General features: G+C 34.5%; 2 protein-coding genes across 6 annotated transcripts; both read left to right on the forward strand.

Moving 5' to 3' along the window:
- Nucleotides 1-205: 205 nt before the first annotated feature.
- Nucleotides 206-4,499, forward strand: LOC113295764. Of its 3 annotated transcripts, XM_026544088.1 has the most exons (7): nucleotides 206-582; nucleotides 873-1,373; nucleotides 1,466-1,615; nucleotides 1,697-2,344; nucleotides 2,429-2,871; nucleotides 3,045-3,663; nucleotides 4,363-4,499. In XM_026544088.1, the coding sequence occupies exons 1-7, from the start codon at nucleotides 345-347 to the stop codon at nucleotides 4,380-4,382; spliced, it is 2,619 nt and encodes an 872-aa protein (XP_026399873.1). In that variant the 5' UTR covers nucleotides 206-344; the 3' UTR covers nucleotides 4,383-4,499. The 3 variants fall into 3 exon arrangements, with proteins under 3 accessions (XP_026399873.1, XP_026399872.1, XP_026399875.1); XM_026544087.1 differs by lacking the exon at nucleotides 4,363-4,499 and having other exon boundaries at nucleotides 3,045-3,927; XM_026544090.1 differs by lacking the exon at nucleotides 4,363-4,499 and having other exon boundaries at nucleotides 3,077-3,382.
- A 12,239-nt stretch (nucleotides 4,500-16,738) lies between these two features.
- On the forward strand, nucleotides 16,739-19,924 carry LOC113300609 (protein NRT1/ PTR FAMILY 1.1-like). Of its 3 annotated transcripts, XM_026549814.1 has the most exons (4): nucleotides 16,739-17,012; nucleotides 17,224-17,320; nucleotides 17,882-18,157; nucleotides 18,491-19,397. In XM_026549814.1, the coding sequence occupies exons 3-4, from the start codon at nucleotides 17,910-17,912 to the stop codon at nucleotides 18,987-18,989; spliced, it is 747 nt and encodes a 248-aa protein (XP_026405599.1). In that variant the 5' UTR covers nucleotides 16,739-17,012; nucleotides 17,224-17,320; nucleotides 17,882-17,909; the 3' UTR covers nucleotides 18,990-19,397. The 3 variants fall into 3 exon arrangements, with proteins under 3 accessions (XP_026405599.1, XP_026405600.1, XP_026405598.1); XM_026549815.1 differs by lacking the exons at nucleotides 17,224-17,320; nucleotides 18,491-19,397 and adding an exon at nucleotides 19,432-19,924; XM_026549813.1 differs by lacking the exon at nucleotides 17,224-17,320.
- The last annotated feature ends 1,443 nt before the right edge of the window (nucleotides 19,925-21,367 follow it).

Consider the following 21,367-nt stretch of genomic DNA (forward strand, 5'->3'; position numbering starts at 1 on the left):
ATAGTGGATTGGATACACTGTATTGAATCTTTTCTTTGGCTTTTCGATGTTGATTACCTATAAGAAATGAAACTTTTCTTCTTTTTCTATTATTCTCCTCTTCTCTTTAGAATCCAAGTTGCCATCTTAGTGGAGTTTCGAATATTTCTATCTAGTTCTCTTTACTAATTTTATGTTTTTATTTATACACTTCGTTCTTCTCTCGTAATAATGAACTCTACCTACTAGCCACAATTGTGATTACGATTAATTTCACGCAACTCCATAAACCGAGCTAGAGGTCATCAGATTATTGCCAATCGACAAACAGTGGCTAGTAGTTCTGAAACAACTCTTTTGAACTTATGGAATCTCAAGTCAATCATCAACAGCAAGTATTAAGGATTTTAACCAGTATGAATAATGAATTAGCAGCACTAAATCGTCATGTAGCAGGAAATGATGGTGCTGTAGGACGAAATAGTTCTGTCAACATTAGTAATAACCAGATACGGACATTTAATTTTAACAGCAGTGGTCATGAAATTGAAGGTCCGGCAGATGAAGTTGGAAATAACCCTGCATCAAATTCCGAACAGCCAGGTAATTCACTGCTAAGCTCTTCTGTAATGTTGTTTTTATGAGTTATTAATGATCTTTCAAAACAAACGGAGGTTATTTTGCTAAGAATATCAGTAATACCTGAAATATCAACTTTGCCCTTCCTAGAGTCTATTACTTGGACCAATAATTAACCAGTTGGCCTCACTTCCTAGCATTCTTTGTTGTACCACTTGCCCTTGTAAGCTGGATAGCTAAAACCATAACTTTCTCTCTAAGGAATCCGGGGTATTATTTTTAATTTTCTTTTTTATATTTTGGATCAATCTAAGGCGAAGGGAACCGTGGAAGACATCACATTATTGAGGAACACATACAACTACATGAAGCAGCAAAACATGGCGACTGGGCATGGGCTGAAAATTTTTTCAACGATCATCCTGAGATGATGACAGTAGAGATCACAAACGAAAAAGAAACAGCACTTCATATAGCTGCAGATCATACAAAGTGGGCGTTTGTGGAAAACCTTGTACAACTCATGCCATCAGAAAAACTTGAACTACAGGATAGTAAACATGGATTCACAGCACTTCACACTGCTGCCATGGAAGGAAACACCAGAGTTGCTAAATTGATGGTGACAAGAAATGGCGCTTTGACACAGATACGTGATAACTATGGAAGAGTGCCACTCCACACAGCTGCGAAGTATGTTTCGGATGGACAAACTGAGGCTTTGAAATATCTTTATTTTGCCACTAACAAAGAAGTCTTCGCTGGTCCTCATGGTGCTTCCCTCCTGTGTGATTTAATTGATTCTAATTTTTACGGTACGTAACAAGTGCAAATTTATAGTGTAGCTGAGATATATACCCATTTTTTATTTATTTGATGTTACATTCTACCACTCATTTGCATGTAGAGATCGAATTGTCTCTTCTGCAACGGTTCCCAAAGTTAGTCATCGAGAAGACGGACTCTGGTGTGTGTGCATTAGAAGTGCTTGTTCGGAGACCATTTTCCTTTCGAAGTGGAAATAAGACAACATGGTGGCAGAACCTTATCTACCCTTGTTAGTACACTAATTTTACCCGGATTAGCTTTGTTGTTACTTTTTATAATTGCAAATGACAGCTTCTCCTACTCGGTACAGTTCTTCAAATCGACACAACCACCCGTAATGAACATGGCAGAAGTACAAATTGTGAAACGGACACGACGATTCCTACAGAAGTTCATAGTAGTACAGTTTGTCAACCCGACACAGCGGCTCCCAGTCACCTTGGCAATAGTACAGTTCAACTGGATGAAATGGCCTCAAATGACATTAGTTTGGCATCTCCCTATGAACTTGGCAGTAATACAGATCTTCAAGTGTGCAGAATGGCATCAAATGGTGTTAGAAGCAGTACAGTTTTACAAGTGGATACAACAACCCCAACTGACCTCGATACTATTCTTGAAATGGATACAGGGGCACCTACCGACCTTGACAACAGTATAATTCCTCAAGCGGGTTCAATGGTTGGTAATAATGACTTTAGCAATAGACTTCTCCAACTGGGTGAAACATTTCCAAATGACCTTGATAGAAGTACTAGAGTTCTTCAAGTGCGCACAATCAATTCTAATAACCTTGACAGCAGTACAGTTGCTCAAGTTGACAGAACAGCTCCAAGTGACCTTGATCGAGCAGGCACAGAGAACCACCTTCCGGAAAGCTCGAGAAAGTTCTCGACAATGTGTCGAGGAAATATAATGATTCTCTTCCTGGTCTACCTCATCACCTACTTAACTCGAGGTACATTTGAGTAAACATTATTTATTAGCTTAATTTTCCTCTATTCGAGAACCTAACCTATTGACTCGGTTTGTCCTTTTACAGTTCCTTTTATTAGAAATCTCTGCGAGCAGAAGTATATCAATGAACAAGCCTATAGATTGGTGTCTATTATGTTAGAACAACTAGATTTGACGATGAACAAGTCAGATATTTTAGATTTTTTTAAGACATCTAGCCTCATGAAGAGAGCTATAACATACGGAACAACTGAAGTTGTAGAACTGAGCCTCCAGAAGTTCCCTTACCTAATTTGGTCTAAAATGGAGCGGCAAACAGTGGTGCAAACTGCTATTGGAGAAAGAAACGAAAAAGTATTTAATTTCATATGCAAAAAGATGGAGGAAGACATGGATGAACTGAATCACAGAATTGATGAAAGAGGTGACTCTATCTTACACTATGCTGCTAATATAGCACCCTCTACCCAATTAAACTTGGTCTCTGGGGCTGCTCTTCAGATGCAACGAGAAGTGCAGTGGTTCAAGGTAAGTACCAATGTTAAGATCATCTTAATTGGAGTAAAAGATTTATATTTTCATCTTTATATATATAATATAGTATACATGATTATTAGGTCCTATACACTTAATTAATTATCAGTGTCGCTGCTTGGCTCTGCGAATATATTTTTGTTTCTAACCTATATAATTTTAATTAGGCGGTGGAATTTATTTTGCTTGAGAGATACAGGCGAGTGAGAAACAAAGATGGATATACTGCTCAGCAGATATTTATAGACAAACACAAAGGCTTAGTGAAAGAAGGAGAAAAGTGGATGAGAGATACGGCACAATCATGTATGTTAGTAGCAACACTAATCTCCACGGTAGTGTTCGCTGCCGTTTTTACTGTACCTGGCGGTAATTACAATAATGCTAATGGAAACATCAACGGCCTCCCAATCCTTTTGAACAAGAATTCTTTTATTGTCTTTGCAGTAGCAGATGCCTTAGCTCTATTCTCTTCCGTTACATCTATTCTTATGTTCTTGGCCATTCTAACATCACGATATTCAGAAGAAGATTTTCTTAAAGCACTACCACAAAAGTTTATACTAGGTCTCGGGACTCTCTTCTTTTCAATAGCCACCATGATGATATCCTTTGGTTCAGCGGTGGATATTATGCTTTCCCAGAGATTGGCGTGGATTATAGTTCCTATAATATTGCTTGGTTGCATGCCAGTGAAATTGTTTCTGTGGATGTTATTTCCGCTGTTTGTTGAAATGATTCATTGCACATATTGTCCTACCAAATTTCATCAAAGAACTACCAAACGTAAGGCTAAGCGGATTAATTAGTATATATTGCAATCACTTACAAGAATGTTGTTTTTTCTTTCATATTCTCTCTTTTTTATTTTTTTCTGGTGAAACTATAGTTTGTGAACGTAATGAAGTCAACTGTTAACTGGAAGATGTTTAGTTATTCTCAGTGATGCATACTTATATTTAGTATGTTCACTTAAATTAAAACACGAAAGTGAATAAGATAATTATGAAAGTGCTTACTTGTATATGATAAATTAACTTCAAAAGTTAAGCTTTTGTCCAACTGGATAAACGATTTTTTTTTCCAACGATATCTTTACCTTTCCCTTTAGAGAAGATTGAGAAAGGTCCACTTGTTTTGAATGCAAGTGATAATTTTGGTGAATGGATCATACTTTCTTTTGTGCTTTCAGCCTTATTACGTTTAACTTGTGTCTTCCGACCTAAAATGCTCCACTTTAAAGTTCTCTATTTAATGAAAATAAAGAGAATATAAATTATGTGCTCAACGGAGTACAAGTTGTTAATTGTGGTAATATAAACATAATATCTTGCGAATTTGAACGTTGCAATTCATCTTGGAAGGACTTTCTTTGTGATTTCTGGCTGGAAAACTGAAAACATATCTAGTTAAACAAGTTTCATCCCCACCCTTCTTAAACTGCACTTATTGCGCGCTCATCCAAATTATGGTGTTTGATTGTAGGTGCACTTTGTTATACTTGAAGATGACGTTATGCTTGGTTGGAGAAGGCGAATGGATTGCTTTAACTAGTAAAACAGTTTGTAGGAGTGAGATATAGCACATGTTAGTATGCGAAGTGAAGGCTATATAACTTAAACGAGGGAGATCGCACACATCAAGGTTGAGATGATGTCAGCAAAGTCACGAGTAAATTGTGAAGATCTGTGCGAAGTATGGTCTGTGTGAGGATGAGTGATTGTACATGAGCGAGTGTATCACATAGAGATTCCGAAAATAAAAGATCTCTTAGCTGTCATCCACTATGTAAGGTCTTATATAAAGTGGAGAGGTTATTACTTGTGGAGAGTTATTTTGGTGGGTGTTAGATAAGAAATCAGGAGAGAGAAAGTAAATCTAGGAGCAAATAAGATTGTTGTAATACTTGTATCCATCTTGTAAACCGACTTAAGTCTTGATAAATCAATGGAGATTTTAATGATGATTACCTAATATTTGATTATAGTTATAGTGCAACGTGGTTGTGAGGAAATCGGCAACTACATTTTTGGCGCTAGAAACAGGGACGGGTGATAAATCCTGTTAGAAAGTTTACAAAATCTTGAAAAAGAAGATAGATCTGAAGACTTAAGGAAAACTAAGAAAGAACAATAAAGAATCTACGGAAAAAGCAAGAATCGTAACAATACAAAGAAGAGGTAGGGATATGCAGTGTAATTCTATAACCGAAGAATCAATCTCTGATGCGGATTTTCAAACGGGAATAACTGGAAGGATTCATAAGCAAAATCACAAAGGAAAGAAGGTGGAAACGGTAGAAAAGGAGTCTCTATTAAAAGAATGAGAAAAAGTAGAGATTACATTTGCAGCAGATGAAATTCAACATGAAAATCTAAACCAAATAAATCCATTGGTAATCACAGTTACAGCTGAACGAGGAAAAACTATTGCGATCAAAAATAAATCATAGGAATGGATGACCGATAGAACGCTTATAGATACAGGAAGCGGAGTTGATATCTTATTATATCGCACATTCAAAGCAATGGGATACGAAGATGCAGAGATGACACGTCCAACTTATAATATACATGGATTCAACAAAGCAGTCACAAAACCAAAAGGGGAAATTGTGATGCGAATATTACTGGGAGAAATAGAAACAAAGATAACACTATGTGTTATTGATATAAAATCACCATACAACATGTTATTGGGAAGGCCATGGGTGCATGCGATAAAGGCTGTAGCATAAACATTGCATCAATGCATCAGATTCCCAATTCCAAGTGGTATAGGTGAAATCAAAGGAGATGTTATGAGTGTGAAGGTTTCCAATCCCACATATGTACAAAATTATGAAGGAAGAGCAAAAAAAAGAAAAGAACTATGGAGAAAAGCAAAAGAGTTAAACAGAGAGGATGAGCTTCGTACATATATGATCAGAGCGAAGGAGGGAAAAGGAATACAAAGTGAAGTACCAGTGAAGGAAGATGAAAAAATTAAAGAAATTAAAGGACCAACACCAATGGGAGAACCAAAAGCAAACTTTACTGCAGTTGAACCAACGAAAGAGATAAACGTTGGATCCGAAGACAAGCCAAAGATATTAAGAATAGGAACTAAAATGGATAAAGAAGAAGAAGAAACGATAAATATCTTGCGAGAATATAACGATATATTCGCATGGAGTATAGAAGAAATGCCAGGAATAGATCCGTCTGTTGCATGCCATAAATTGGACATTAATAAGAATGTAAAGCCGTTCAAACAAATAATACAAAATGTTGCAATTGATTATCATCCTCAAATAGAAGTGGAGTTTCAGAAGATGTTGGTTGCAGGAATTATACGGCCAGCAAAATATCCAGAATGGATAGCAAACATGGTAATTGTACCAAAAAAGAATAAGGGGATAAGGATCTGCATAGACTTCACCGATTTAAATAAAGCGTGTCCTAAAGACAGTTTTCCTTTACCAGATATCCCTGAAATGGTAGCATCGACATCGAAAAATGGTAGAGTCTCGATGATGGATGGGTATAAAGGTTATAATCAAATCCCTTTGGCTGAAGAAGATCAAGAACATACTTCTTTCTTCACACCAAGAGGTTTATACTTCTATACGAAAATGTTGTTTGGATTGAAGAATGCGGGTGCGACATATAAAATAATGGTAGAAAAAGTATTTGAAAAGTGGATAATAAAACATTAGAGGTTTATGTGGATGAAATGCTAATTAAGAGTAAAGAGACGAAGGATCATGTTGACGATTTGCGAGAAATATTTGAACAGATGCGACAATTCAATATCAAAGTGAATCCATAAAAATGTGTCTTTGGTGTATCATCAGGAAAAATTTTGGGTTACATAGTATCCAAAAAAAGAATAGAAGTTGATCCAGAAAAAGTACAGGCAATTAGAGATATGCCACCCCCTGCAACGATGAAAATTGAGAACCGTTCTTTGCAAAGAATAGAAGTTGATCCAGAAAAAGTACAGGCAATTGAGTCGTGCCAGAAGGAAAATTGAGAACCTACATAAGGAAGTTTTACTTCTTTCAGTTCTTTTGAATGCACGTTGTAGAACAGGATAACATCACCATTTTCTGTGTTGTACAACCTCCCGTACAAAATCACCTGGTTAGAAAAAATCACAATTGCAGCACGTTTGTATAACTTTGTTTTTCTTTTTGATGTAACATTATCTAACTCTCTTGGAAGAACGAAATTAATAATTTCTTTATCCCAAACATGATTAACTGTGTCTTTCAATATATGTAGAACAACCTTACCTCTATAAAAAAGAGATTTCTTCATTCTTGCATAACATAAATATCCTTTGTACACCGATGGAAAAAAGTTACCATTGTTATAATTCAAAACAAACTCAATATCATCTGGAAGCTTAATTATTTGAAATTTCTCACCTTTGAGATCGAATGATACCAAAGTGAAACGTTTATATCCTTCTTTCTCTGCTTCATCATTTACTATCTCATAAAAGAGATATCCATTACAAGAAATTGGTGGTATTCTTATTTTTCTATGAAAATGAAAACAATTCATCAGTTGATGTTTCGGCCACGGATTATTTATCTTTCTCCATGATTTAGAACTACCCCGTGTAAAAATGTAATATCCATATTCATTCTTATATTTTTTTATACACATCACCTTATATTCGTTGCTCAAGAGGTTGTATTCAATTCGAAATCCGTGGATGCGTTCGCCACACCTGCTCAAATGAATAACTGAGACAATGACTAGCTTTTCGACCGTACTGGGGTTACAAAACTTTTTGAAATATGCTTTATTGTTATATATTTAACACATAAGACTCATTTTTATAACTAATTAGTTAATATTAACACACAAATAAAATACACTACAAAATATTGCAACGCATCTTCGGTATTTGGCATCTAGGTGGCCTATGCCCTTACTACGGATATCTCTGGAGAAATTAATTTAAAAATAATTTTAGGAAAATTTTATGAGACAAAAACATGAAGACCTTAACAAAAAAACATAAAAGAACACAAAGACCTATATCAACAAGGCAAATTAGGATATTTGTAGCTCTTGTTTTTGTTGATAACAATTTCATCGATGTTAGGATGCTCCCGTGTAAACTATGCATTTGTGTAGACTAATGGAAACTTATCATCCTTGTTATATTCAGACTTCTGCAATTTAAGAAATTCATCCATTAGAACAAATATAAACCCATTCAGTAAAAACAAGATAATTGGGTTTTTTAATCAGTAAATAATCAAATTGAAACCAAATAAATGAAGACAATGGGTTGGTTGGACTTGACGATTATGGTGAAATTATGGTTTTTCTGTCACAGGGATTGATGCACTTGACTATGGTGAAATTATGGTGAAATGGAAACCAAATAAATGGAGCAGACATCTGCAGTCATGAAGTCTAAGGAACACAAAGTTGTAAGTTTGTAACTAAAACAAAGAAGCCTGCAACATTGAATTTCCAGACTAGAATGGTCTAGTTGTAAGTTTTTCAATTATGCTTTATACTTTTAACATATAAGAATCATTTTCATAACTAATTATTTAATGGGGTAAGATCCGTTGACATGGTTATAATAACATAATCTTCACATTTAGCGTCATTTTTTTTTACTGAGTCCAACCGGCAATGAATTTGAAGCCAAATTTTTGGTAACATATTCTTCTTATAAGTCTCTACATTCTAACCAGAAATGAGAGAATCTCAAGTTGTATAAAACCACCATCTACGATTTTGAATATCAGTTGTTGAAGATTAACGGTTGAAATTAAAATTTGTGGATGGTGAAGTTTCGTATTTCGGAACACTCTCATTTTTGGTAGGAATGTAGGAGTTTTATACGAGGAACATTTAACCAAAATATTATCTTCAAATTCATCGTCGTTTAGATTTTATAGACAAAAAGGTGCTCCATGTGAAGATTATGTCATTTTAAACATGTCAACGGATCTTACCCCTTAGTTAATATTAACACAAAAATAAAATATATTACAAAATATTGCAATGCATCTTCAATATTTGGTATCACAACATACATATATGTTACGTTTATTTTTTAATACAAAATACAAATATAAGAACCAATGGATATAGTTTTGGTACTTTAGCCTTTACTACCTTGAGTGAATTTGGTTTAGGAACTATGGAGTTTTTGAAAAAATTGAAGAACTACTTAGCTAGGCATGATGTAAATATTAATGTTTGTAATTTTCTTTTCGTTAGAATAGGTTAAGCTATTCAAAAGGTGTTAGAGCCCAACTTGTTGTTAGGCTCCCATCTAGTATCTTGTAAACACTTTACTTTTCTTTTTTAATTAAATAAATAGTTTTTAAATTAAAAGAATAAAAAAATTTAACATACATACGTGTATGTATATATATATATATATATATGATAACAATAGTAGAACATCGCTGCCACGGTGAGGAGGGTCGACCGAAGAAAAGAAAACACCACTGCAATTCGACTATAAATGAAAGTTTTTTCTTAAAGTGTACACTTTTCCTAAAAAGGATGGAGTACATCGTTTTATTAGTTGCAACGTAAAATTAGTTGATGCATAAACCAAAATATGGTTGCATAATAATGTGTTATACATCCTTTGTGGTGGTTAGCCTAATTGCTATGTATTCAATTCTCGAAAATTTGTGCACAAAGTGATAGTATTGTTTTTCCTGAAAGGGAGGGAGTACATTATTTTATTAGTTGCAACGGAAAATTTATTGATCGATAAATTAAAATATAGCAACATAATGTGTTTTCCACCTTTTGTGGTGGTTTACATAATTACTATTCATCCCATTTTTGAAAATTATGCCTAAAATGATAAACACCATTGATTTATCGTAAAAACTCTAAATTTGATATTATTTTCCTATACTCATTGTGTAGATCTCTTTAAGCTTCAAATTCCAAAAGAGGTGCTTCACTTGGATTCTTAGTGACAAAAAATTTGGTTATATACTCGTGATTCAATAGCAATTGTCTAAATTACCCTTAAATTAAAATAAAAACTTGATATAGAAATCTAATCTAGTCTTTTCAGTAACTCAGTGCTCTTCTTCTTCTCCTCTTTCTCTTCCTCTCCATCACAATAACTATTTGAATTCATTTCATCGTTTACGATTAATCGGCGATTGAAAAACTTAACATCGTTGGATTGAAATCTATGTGAAAGATGAGGAAGAAGAAAACTGATTGCAGTGATGGTAATCGACATCTCAATCAACCACCTGGCGACCAAATTCATCCTCACCATCCGAATCAATCAATTTAAGAATGAGAACTGTTGAAGGTGTTACTGTTAGGTTTGGATGAACTCCAAACCGTAAATCCGATTTGCATGTGATATCGGCCAGGTTTTGTTAAAATAATTTCCCAACGTAAGTAGTTACGGCTAGGTTCGGCTGTATTTTTCAATCGTAAATTTCTTACGGTTTGGTTATCTATAGGATAAGCTCACCGTAATTCTTCCTGTACCTTTTAGAAAATTTCATATTTGATTACGGCTAAGAACTATGCATTGAGTTTCCAGCCCTAACTTGTTACTTCTGGGTTCAAATTTTTTGGTGAATCATAATTGTTTTTATGGTTTGGTTCTCTATAGGCTAACCTAGGCATAATTAGTCCTGAATATTCAGGAATTTTTTTTTGGATCAGCTTGTGTTTACGAATCCATCAACACTGATTCTATAAGTTCCGTTTCCCACCAAAACTTAAATTTAAAATTCACTAAGTATATAAAAAATTCATCAATTTAATCATTACCTAATTAAATAAAATTAACATTAACTAAATAAGAATTGTTTAATCATTATAACAATATTTTAGATACGGGGTTTTCGAAATTACCAACCGGTGACCTGTTCTTTATCCTGTTAGGTGAAACCCCTCTATTGGAATATGTAGTCCCAATAATAGGTTTCCTTTAAAATCTTTGCAATGAAAAAAAGAATGTAATTTTTTGGATTGTTATCGCATGTTTTAATTTGGATATGCGTAATGCTTCGTTACTATATGCACCTTCTTGTTTAAGCCAAAATATTTCCAACTTGTCAAACAAATTTAAAGTTTCTTGTCGAACAATTTTTTTTTGATATACCTCTATATATTAGTAAACTCCATATATTAATAATTTTGTGAAGTCCCAAAACTATTAATATATGGAGTTTTTATTGTACCTATTTTCCCTTCTTCTTTGGTTTATTTACGAAAAATGTCTAATACCTATTTTCCTTTCCTATTCGTTTTATTTACGAAAATCTCTAAAGGAAAAAGAAAAATCTGATTCCAAGGGGCATTTTTGATTTTTCAGAACGAACTATTTCCAATTTTTTTGTGTCAATTGATCACTTATATTTAAAAAAAAATGACAATATAAAAGATCGTCCTTTCCTCTCTTTGCTCGGTCGGCCGGCCCAATAATCATTTTGGGGTCCTTGTTGTTGGGGTTTTATGCCCTTATCGTAGACCTCCCTGGGAAAATTAGTTAGAAATTGTTTTAGGCAAATTATATGAGATATAAAAACATGAAGACCTTACAAAAGGCATACAAGAACACAAAGACGAAGAATGTACATAATTGCTCATCTTTTGCTTAGAAGCCTAATCATTCTCCTTAATACAAGTTGGAGCAGTATTTTCAACAACTATTATCTTTATTGACTCGAGCGAACGTTTAATATAAACGCCTCGAGTTCCTTTTTTCCATCAAACTTCAAACCACCACCTTCTATGATCAATTCAATAAAGCCACTTGCATAGTTTCAAACATAGTCGTCTAATTCAAAGCATATCCGCCAACTGGTCCTGACTTCCTCCTCTCATATATATTAGTCCCCTCCGATAAATAGGTCTGCACAATGATTTTTTTTTCCTTCCTAGTACTAATAGCAGCATTTCAAGTTTTCTTATTACCATCTTCGTATATGATAAAAATGACGGTTAAGATGTCAGATTAAGCAAAAGAATCGAGAAGTAGATCATGCTAAGATCGTTATTTTCTAAAGAGACAATAACGACAAAAATAGCTTAGGTTTTAAATTCTAGGTTAAGTAATGATAATAATAATCAATCGATATTATTGAATTTCATATCTAACACCATAATCATAACACAAATAAGTCATTCATAAAAACCGGTGATAAATATTTTTAAATTACTTTAAAATCGTTATATTTTAACTAAACTTTTAGGTTTTGAACAAAGAGATATGTAGGCCTCGAATTAGCCTGGTTTTGTGTTGATTCTTGTTCAGTTGTTTTCTCGTTTAGCTTTTTAGAATAAAATTTTGTGCCCATCAATGTCGAACTCAGTTTATCATTGCATCAGTTGCTCGAATTTGTATATTTCTCCGTTCAAAGAGTTGGATAACTAGTAATCCAATTACACGCTAATTAAAGAACTGAATTACACATAAATGAATTCTTACTCCTAAAATTTGTGTTTCGTTGATATATTTTATTTAGATCTTAATACCAGTCTCTAAAATGACTAAAAATACCGTGTGAGACTGTTTTTTTTTTTAGGTTAAGAGATTGAAGATTGGAAGTGAAAATTGGGTTATATCGATTAAAAAAAAACAATCAGTAAAGAGAAACATTTTAGACGAGATGAAAACCTCGATGAAAGATATCTCGTCTGAGATATGAGGTCGATCATGGTTAAGATTTTTAGAAGAAAGGATCCTTGAGATATTTCTCAATATTCAATCCCTCGATTTCCGAGAATCGGATACCATTGCACTCTCCGACCAGTGCAACTGAAACAAAAATGCATGACGCCTTAGCCCCCAATTCCCTCCCAATGATGTGTCACCGTATTAGTGACCCAAGTAAATGAACCTGGCGTTTTCAGGGGCGTGATGCAAAGTCGTAATTGAACCTGGCATTTTCAGGGGGCGAGTCCCAAAGAATTATAGACAACTAATAAGACAACAAAGGTTGGAAAATACTTATATGTGTCTTCATAGTAGGTAATTTATTATTGATTTTATCAACCGATTGTTATTATGCTTTCTTTTCTTTGTTTTGTTTTGAAATAATTAAATTTGGGGTACTACCACAATCGGTAGATAAAGAACATAATGAGATTACCGATTATAATCGGTAGTTAATAAACGTCAGGAAATTGCCGATTGTGAAAATAGAGAAATTCAAAATTCCATTGATTTTTGAAATTTTTGAATTTTGGGCTACTACCAAAATTGCCAGATAAAGAACATCACAAGACTACCAATTGTATAATTAGATAATAAACATCACGAAGCTACCGATTAAGCAAATAGAGAAATTCAAAATTTCACTAGTTTTTGAAAATTTTGAATTTGAGACTACTACCACAATCGGTAGATAAATAACATCACAAGACTACCTATTGTACAGTCGATAGAGGATAAACATCACGCAACTACCGATTAAGCACACGGAGAAATTCAAAATTCCTTTGGTTTTTGAAAATTTTGAATCTGGGGCTACTACCACAATCGGTAGATAAAGAACATCAAGAGACTACCGATTGTATAATCGGTAGGTAATAAACATCACGAGACCACCGATTGTGCAAATAGAGAAATTCAAAATTCCATTGGTTTTTGAAAATTTTGAATTTGGGGATACTACCACAATCAGTAAATAAAGAACATCACAAGATTACTGATTGTACAATCGGTAAATAATAAACATCAAGAGACTACCGATTATGCAAATAGAGAAATTCAAAATTCCATTGGTTTTTGAAAATTTTGAATTTGGGGCTACTACCACAATCGATAGATAAAATAACATGACAAGATTACCGATTGTACAGTCGGTAGATAATAAACATCACGAGACTACCGATTGTGCAAATAGAGAAATTCAAAATTCCATTGGTTTTTGAAATTTTTTAATTTGGAGCTACTATCATAATCGGTAGAAAATTAACATCACGAGATTACCATTTTAACTACCGATTATAATTTCCGTAATACAAACCAACATACATCAATATAAACTACCGATTTCAATACTGTCTACCTATTATGGAGGGCATTTCAGCCATTTCGAAAATTTTGAGATAAGACATGACTTCATTTTAGATTTGGGTGATTCTATTTTGTCTTATTAGTCGCCACTAATTTTACGGGGCGATCCCTAAAGACGCGAGGCAATTGAAATGGGTATCGGAAGGTAAATGGATTTCGGAAGAATCTAACTTGTAAAGCCTTTTCAGTTCAGAGAAACGGACTGATTCCATCAGAATTGGATTTGGAAAATTTCTTGTTTGGTCCTAAGCCCATAAGGTTATTTATAGTAGGGTCCAACCAGATTTTCTTTTATCTGAAGGTCCACAATTAATTAAAACATGAAAATGACCACAATACCCTGACTACCAAACGTGTGTGTCCATGCTCATTATATCGAGTACATATCTACTATACAGTTTATGAAATTCGAGTACATATCCGCTACACTGCTTACATAATTTGAGTACATATCTGCTAAACTGCTTACAGGTTAAAACAAACAGGATCTCTCTAGTGCTCCACTCCCATTGGACCACTTCCTCCAAAAAGCGCCAACACTCTTAACATCAGACATATTGAACCTGTAAATGTGACCAAAATGTAACAATTAAAACACAACAACAATCAATATATGAATAACAGAACAAAAATGAATAGTACAAGTAATATGACAACATCAAGATTAATACTACCTAACGATGGTTCAGTTTTATTTCGGTATTCCATATATGTGTTGACAAAATCATAAGAATTAACTGACTAAAATCTATGTATAAAACAGATTCAAAGAGCAACTTTTTCAGTATTCAATATATGTATTGTTAATTCACTGTCTAAAACAACTCCATGAAGAAAAATAACTAAATCGAGAGTCTTATTTCAGTATCGCATATATGTACTTATGGATGAAACAACAACAGGTGATAAAACTAAGAATAAAACATAATCAAAAAGCAGTTTGTATCAGTATGCCACATATGTACTGCTGATTCATGAACTAAAAAACAACTGCATGGAATGAATCTATAAAAAAACAGAATCGAAAGAGTATTATTTCAGTATGGAAGATATGTACTTATGGATCAAACAACAACAAGTGATAAAATTAAGAATAAAACAGAATCAAAAGTAATTTGTATTAGTATGCGACATATGTACTGCTAGATAATACCCCTAAAACAATAAACAAGCATGATTTTCTTAGAAAATAAAGAACGAAAATAACAAGAAAATTAAATTGAGAGTTCAAATAAGCTAAAAACATCATAATCTAATCAAAAAATCGAATAATTACGATTAAGATTCATACAAAAAGTACGTCATATACGTACTGATGGTTAATACACAAGCAAAACATATAGATGCATAGTAAACACAGAAAATCAGTACTGCGTACTGATGGTTAATACAAAACCAAACAGAAACAAAACCAAAAGCCAACAAAATGAAACTAAAATATCATATCTCCAAATGAAACGAACGTAAAACATGATTTTATAACTAGATCTGGACTATTTTCATCAAAAACCACCAGTACATCATATACGTACTGATGATTAATACACAAAAGCAAATTAAAAACAAACCAAAGACCAACAAAATGAAACTAAAAAATCAGATATACTAATGAAATGAACCTAAAACATGATTATGTATCTAGATCTGAAGTATTTTTATACAAATTGAAGTAAAAAAATTAACGAATCAAGAATAAAGATCGTAGACACACAGAAAACCGAGTTCAATTCCTATTTCCGTAACCCAAAAATCTTAAGTCTTAATTTCTCTCCAAGGAATCAAGAGATATATGTACTGCTGAATCATACAAATTAAGTGATGAATCCATGAGTAAAATAAAATTAAAGCCGATCTAAAACCTAATAAATTAATAAAAAACTGTAAATCATCAAAATCAGTTTATAAAGCTAGGTTTTTGTCAGTACTGCAGATATGTACTGTTGGTTCATACACAAAAATGAACTGAAAAAAATCTAGAACCAATAAAATGAAACTGATATAATCAAATCTACTGACGAAATGAACAAAAAAGGTGATCATCCGTCTAGATCTGAACTATTTTATAAAAAAATAAACAATCAAGCATAGAGATCAAAACATAATCAAACATCCATAAAACTATTAGATACTAGAAACCCTAAGATAAACATTACTAGAAGCAAAATTGATTAAAAAAAACCTAGACTAACATCAACAGTGAGAAAATCAACTTACCAAAAACTTCATATAAATAATCGAGCTTGGATTCGCGGATCGATCTATATCTTGCAAAAATCTTCATGGATTATCTCTTCTCTGATAGACAAAACGGGAGAGAACGAAAAAAAAAAAAAAAAGATTTTCTCTACTAGCAGCGAGAGGAAAGAGAAAAAAAAAAGGATCTGGAAAAAAAATGGTTCATCTAAAGTTTATATTCTATTACACTAGAGGGTATTTTGGAAATATCAAAAAAAGTACATGACTTTCTCACACGTATATGGACCTGGAGTTAAACTTTTTGGTCCAATTTCTTTTTTTATTTAAATCTTTGGACCTCTGGTTACTGGGCTTTAATGGGTGGACCTGCCACTGACTAAGACTACTATATTAGTACCTATCGGTAATTCCTACATTGGATTTCTATCCCCTCAAATACCTGAACCCAACCCGCTGTTGGTAATTCCTACATTGGATTTCTAGCCCTTCAAATACCTGAACCCAACCCGCTGTGAAGGTTTTGCACCGCCGCGTCAGCAATGCATAGTGTCAGCATCTATCTCCTTTCCCGATTTTCAGTTCAACTTCACACCCATTATTTGTTTTCTTCCTCAGAAAAAAAAAAAAGAAAAACAAAAGGCAGACTATCAAGATTGATGACATAATCGCATTAAATTCAGAACCTTAATGTAGAACCAAATTTATCAACCATGATCGATTCAGTGAATGGATTTATTCAACCTCAATTTCCCAACACCCTAATTGCAAACTCAAAGAAAGATGAGCTACAGCGAAGCAATGGAGGAGAAAATGGAATTAGTGGAGAAAACTCAGAATCAAGAAACCTCCATAGAAGAGATTTTAAGTACAAAGGGTATAAACCCTTCCTTTTATCATAGGTAAAAACTCTATCTTTATCATTAATTTTGAGTTGTGATTTTGAAGTGATTGAATGATATTTGAAGGAATAATTTTGAAGTGATTGAATAATTTTGAAGTGATTGAATGAAGCATTTGAGAAAGTGGCAAGTGATGGGATTCAACCAAATTTAATTTTGTATTTGATGAATGAATATCATTACAGTAACTATTTTTTGTCAATGTGGTCAGCTTCATCAAATTTCTTGGTTATTTTTGGGGCTTTTCTCTCTGATTCATACTTGGGATGATTTAGAGTTATTGCTTTGGGTTCCATTGCTAGCTTCTTGTAAGTTCTAAAACTTTATGAATTTTCACAAATTTTAATGTTGTTTTAACAGTATGAGATCCATTTAGTACCTTATTCATAAGTATGTGAATGCAATTCAGGCAATTAACCCCCCTGCTTGATTCGTGCTCGTCTTCGAAAATGGTTGTTAAGAAACTAGCTTTCATAGCGTTGGGCCTAATTGTATAACCAAGTCAGTTGAAATTGGACTTTAAGTATGATACTTAAGTTGCCATGGTGTGAAGAAACTTAACTTCAATTTTGTAGGGTATAGTCCAGTTATGGTTAACGCCCATGTTTCCAGAGATGAAACCAAAACCCTGTGATTTGTGTTTATATGTATGTGACTCGGCGACACCAGCTCAGTTCATATTTCTATTATCATCTCTTTGACTAATGTCTACTGGAGCTGGTTGCATTAGACCATGCTCGATTGCATTTGGTGCGGATTAGTTGGCTAAAAGAGATGACCCCGCAAAAAAACAAATGAAGAGATTTTACAGACCTACTTCAACTTTTATTATGCTACAATTGGAATTTCAACTTTGCTTGCCTTGACAGGCATCGTATATATGCAAGATCAAATGGGATGGCAAGTAGGTTTCGCAGTTCCTGCCGTTCTTATGTTCTTGTCTGCCCTTTTCTTCTTCCTTGGGAATTCTTTCTACATCAAGTGAAAGCTAGCACAGGCTTGTTTACTGGATTTGCTAAAGTATTTATAGCTGCATGGATAAATAGACGTCTTGATCTTGGTCTTGCTACCCAACCAATTAACTCGGATGGGGTGTATTATTATAGCAAGGATTTAAAGCTTGTTGCACCATCAAACAACCTAAGGTACCACTCCCACCAGAATCACTTTTTTAGTAGTTATTGTTACAACAAGGATGCAAAGCTTATTGATCTTGAGCTGATGAACGCCAAAATAGACTATAGTTTACATTGTTCGAGTATGAAACAATTTTTCCTAACAATGTGCCATCCATTTGAGCGTTCAACTAAGAAAATTAGTATGTTTCAGTTCTAGCAGAGTAAGAACTGCCAATAACCAACTCTGCTGGCATGGCCAGGTGGCCTCATAACAACTTTAGCTGGATAAATGTCTTTACAATTTCAATTCTGTTGTTGTTATCATTATGTTCATCTGTTGTTTACCCGCAATATGCGTAGGTTTCTAAACAAAGCTTGCATCGTTAGAGATCCCGATGAAGATTTAAAACCTGATGGATCACCTACCAAACCGTGGGAGCTCTGCACTGTCAGTCAAGTAGAAACCCTCAAATCACTAATCAGAGTTATTCCTATCTGGTCTACCGGTTTCATGACCTATATGACACTCTCACAGAACTCCATTCCAGTTCTCCAAGCAAAAACCATGGATCGACACATAACCACTAGCTTTGATATTCCAGCAGGGTCCTTTGCTCTGTTCACAATTACTACTTTAACCATATGGGTAGCATTTTATGATCGAGTAACTGTTCCCGTACTTGCAAGGTACGCAGGAAAACCAAATGGGATCAGTGCAACAATAAGAATGGTTATCGGATTATTGCTCTCATGCATATCCATGGCTGTTGCAGGGATAGTAGAACGCATTCGCAGAAGAAATATAAGCACTGTGGTTAGTTCCACAATTTTGTTTGAATGGTTTAGCGGAGGCTTTTAATGCAATTTGACAAATAGAATTTAATTACAGACAGCTGCCAAAGAGCATGTCCAGCATTGCAGTGGCATTTTTCACCTTAAGTACAGCTTTTTCGGTGTTGTTAGTTGGTTTAATCATAATTAAGTGTTGTTGACAAAGTTACGAAGAATGGTGGTAGTAAAGAGAGTTGGGTGTCCAGTAATCTGTTGGTGTCATGGGCCATGTGGAGAAGAGGAAAATACTACGGCTTCTGATGATGAAGCAGAAGTTAGTGAAGGGATGTTGGAAAAGTCTAGGGATTTTCCTAGTTGTTGTTCAGCTTGATTCCATGTTTGTAATAATTTACACACCGCACGCTAATTTAAGTTTCAGATTTTTTTCTTGCCCAAGTTTTATGAGGTTGTACATACAGTTTCTTATAGCTTTCTAAGTTCTAACTCATTACTTGTGTTTTTGCCTGTAGCTCCCAGATTAGGCTTGAAGTTGCTAAATTGAATTCGGGTATACTGGCATTTGATGAGAAGAAACCCTAGTGGTGGACCAGGTGGTACAGCTATTTCCATTTTGATATTTTGGTTCATAATGCGCCAGATGATCAAAACTCGATCAACACAGAAATGCATGCTGGCATGTGCCAAAAACTAATGGATATAGGACTTTATTTTCTGTTCTTGCTGTACAAGAACTGCAAACTGACTAGTGTATTGTGTATATGATCATATATGCCAACTAAAACAACCAAAACCGTAGAAGAAAGAAAAACAGATGTAGAAGAAGATAGTAATTGCAGTTGAAGATATGATAGAAACTATAATTTCAAGCAAAAACTGTCAGACTGATCATGTAGCTCTGCAAATGTTAGGATGATCATGTAGCTCTGCAATCTCGGGATGGTGGATTGACAATATTTTTGTCTCAAATTGTATATACTGCTTCCATGTTATGAAATTATGAGTACACCCTATCTTGACTCTCATCAGATCATGAATCTTTCTCATGTAGTACTTCTTATCAAGTGCATAAGCTAGATAACATACTTATTACCTCGGCCTTTTACAGCTTCCGCTTACTTGATTGTCTATCACCCACGGCCGTTTACGGCTTAGGCTTACTTGATGTTCTATTTTCGCTGTCGTCTTCTCCACATAAGTTCCTGAGTTAAGTGAAACAAGGCTCTCTAAATAAATCTGCAAGTTCTTCCATCCCATTCCCCAGACCTTTGTTACTGTGTCATCCTCGGTATTCCATAAATCAAAACCTAGAAAAGAATATATCAGGAACACATCATCTCTGAAGAGCCATACGGGTTTGGTACCAAAGTTTTTGGGAACTATACATTTGGAAGTGCTGAAACGTTTAGCCCAAGAGTTTTTTACTCCATAATCTTGCATGACCCATACATCAGTACCCATCCCAGGGATATTGGAAAAAAAAAACAAAGTTGGTTTCTTAAAACTGCAATGCTTAACACTGCAATGTCTTTAATGCTATCTGCTTGACTTCCCACATTAGTTTCTTTGGGACACAGCATATCCACGAGTGTTTCATTGCTAATATCGAAAGATACTATAACTTCGACAGAAGTCTTTCGGGTGGTTTTCACACCTAACAAGTGAAGAGCACCATTAGCAAATACACCTGGATTTTGTATAAGCGTAACCTGGTGAAGGAATGCTCGAGTCCCTCTCCATAATTTTAATCCTAATGTATAGACGTGAATTTTAAAATAACCAGAGTGTTTGTGATCCTCAATTGCGACTACCGTGTAGTCGTTGATGGTACAATTGTATCCAAAACCATACCTAACAGTGTCATCAGAATCTGAAACATGGTGTTGAAGTCTTGGTACATTCTTATATTCTCCGGTTGTCGGATTCCAAATACAAACCCTAATACCGTTACCTAAGCAAATCAAGCCATCACAAGAACCTAAAAATCGAACTTTGCCCCTGAGTGGGTAATCCATAGGAAGAGGGCTAGTACATATACTTTCATATGGTGATGAAGATGCTATTGAAGCACAAACTATGGAGTACATCAAAGGGTTACAAATCCTAGCATCACTAATCATGATATTAGGGTTGTTTTTCTGAATGCTAAGATTAAGGTGATACTTAATAAATTTAGGACCGCAAAGTAGATTTTTCCAGAGATTGCATACGCACCTACACATGCCGATAGATTTCAGTGGTAACAGCATAAAGATATCTCTATGAACCTCTTCTGGAAGTGGAAGACTTGACAATGACGACATAGCTGCAGCTGCTGCTTCTGAGAGCTTCCAACAGTAACTTGACTGATGAAGCAGGAACCCTCTACGGATGAACCCTTGCGAACCCCCAGCTCTTTTGTCACCGTTTTCCTTCTTGCAGCGCGTTTTACAAACAAAAAACCTAATC

This window comes from Papaver somniferum, chromosome 7 (assembly GCF_003573695.1).
Source record: "Papaver somniferum cultivar HN1 chromosome 7, ASM357369v1, whole genome shotgun sequence".
Taxonomy (NCBI): Eukaryota; Viridiplantae; Streptophyta; class Magnoliopsida; order Ranunculales; family Papaveraceae; genus Papaver; species Papaver somniferum.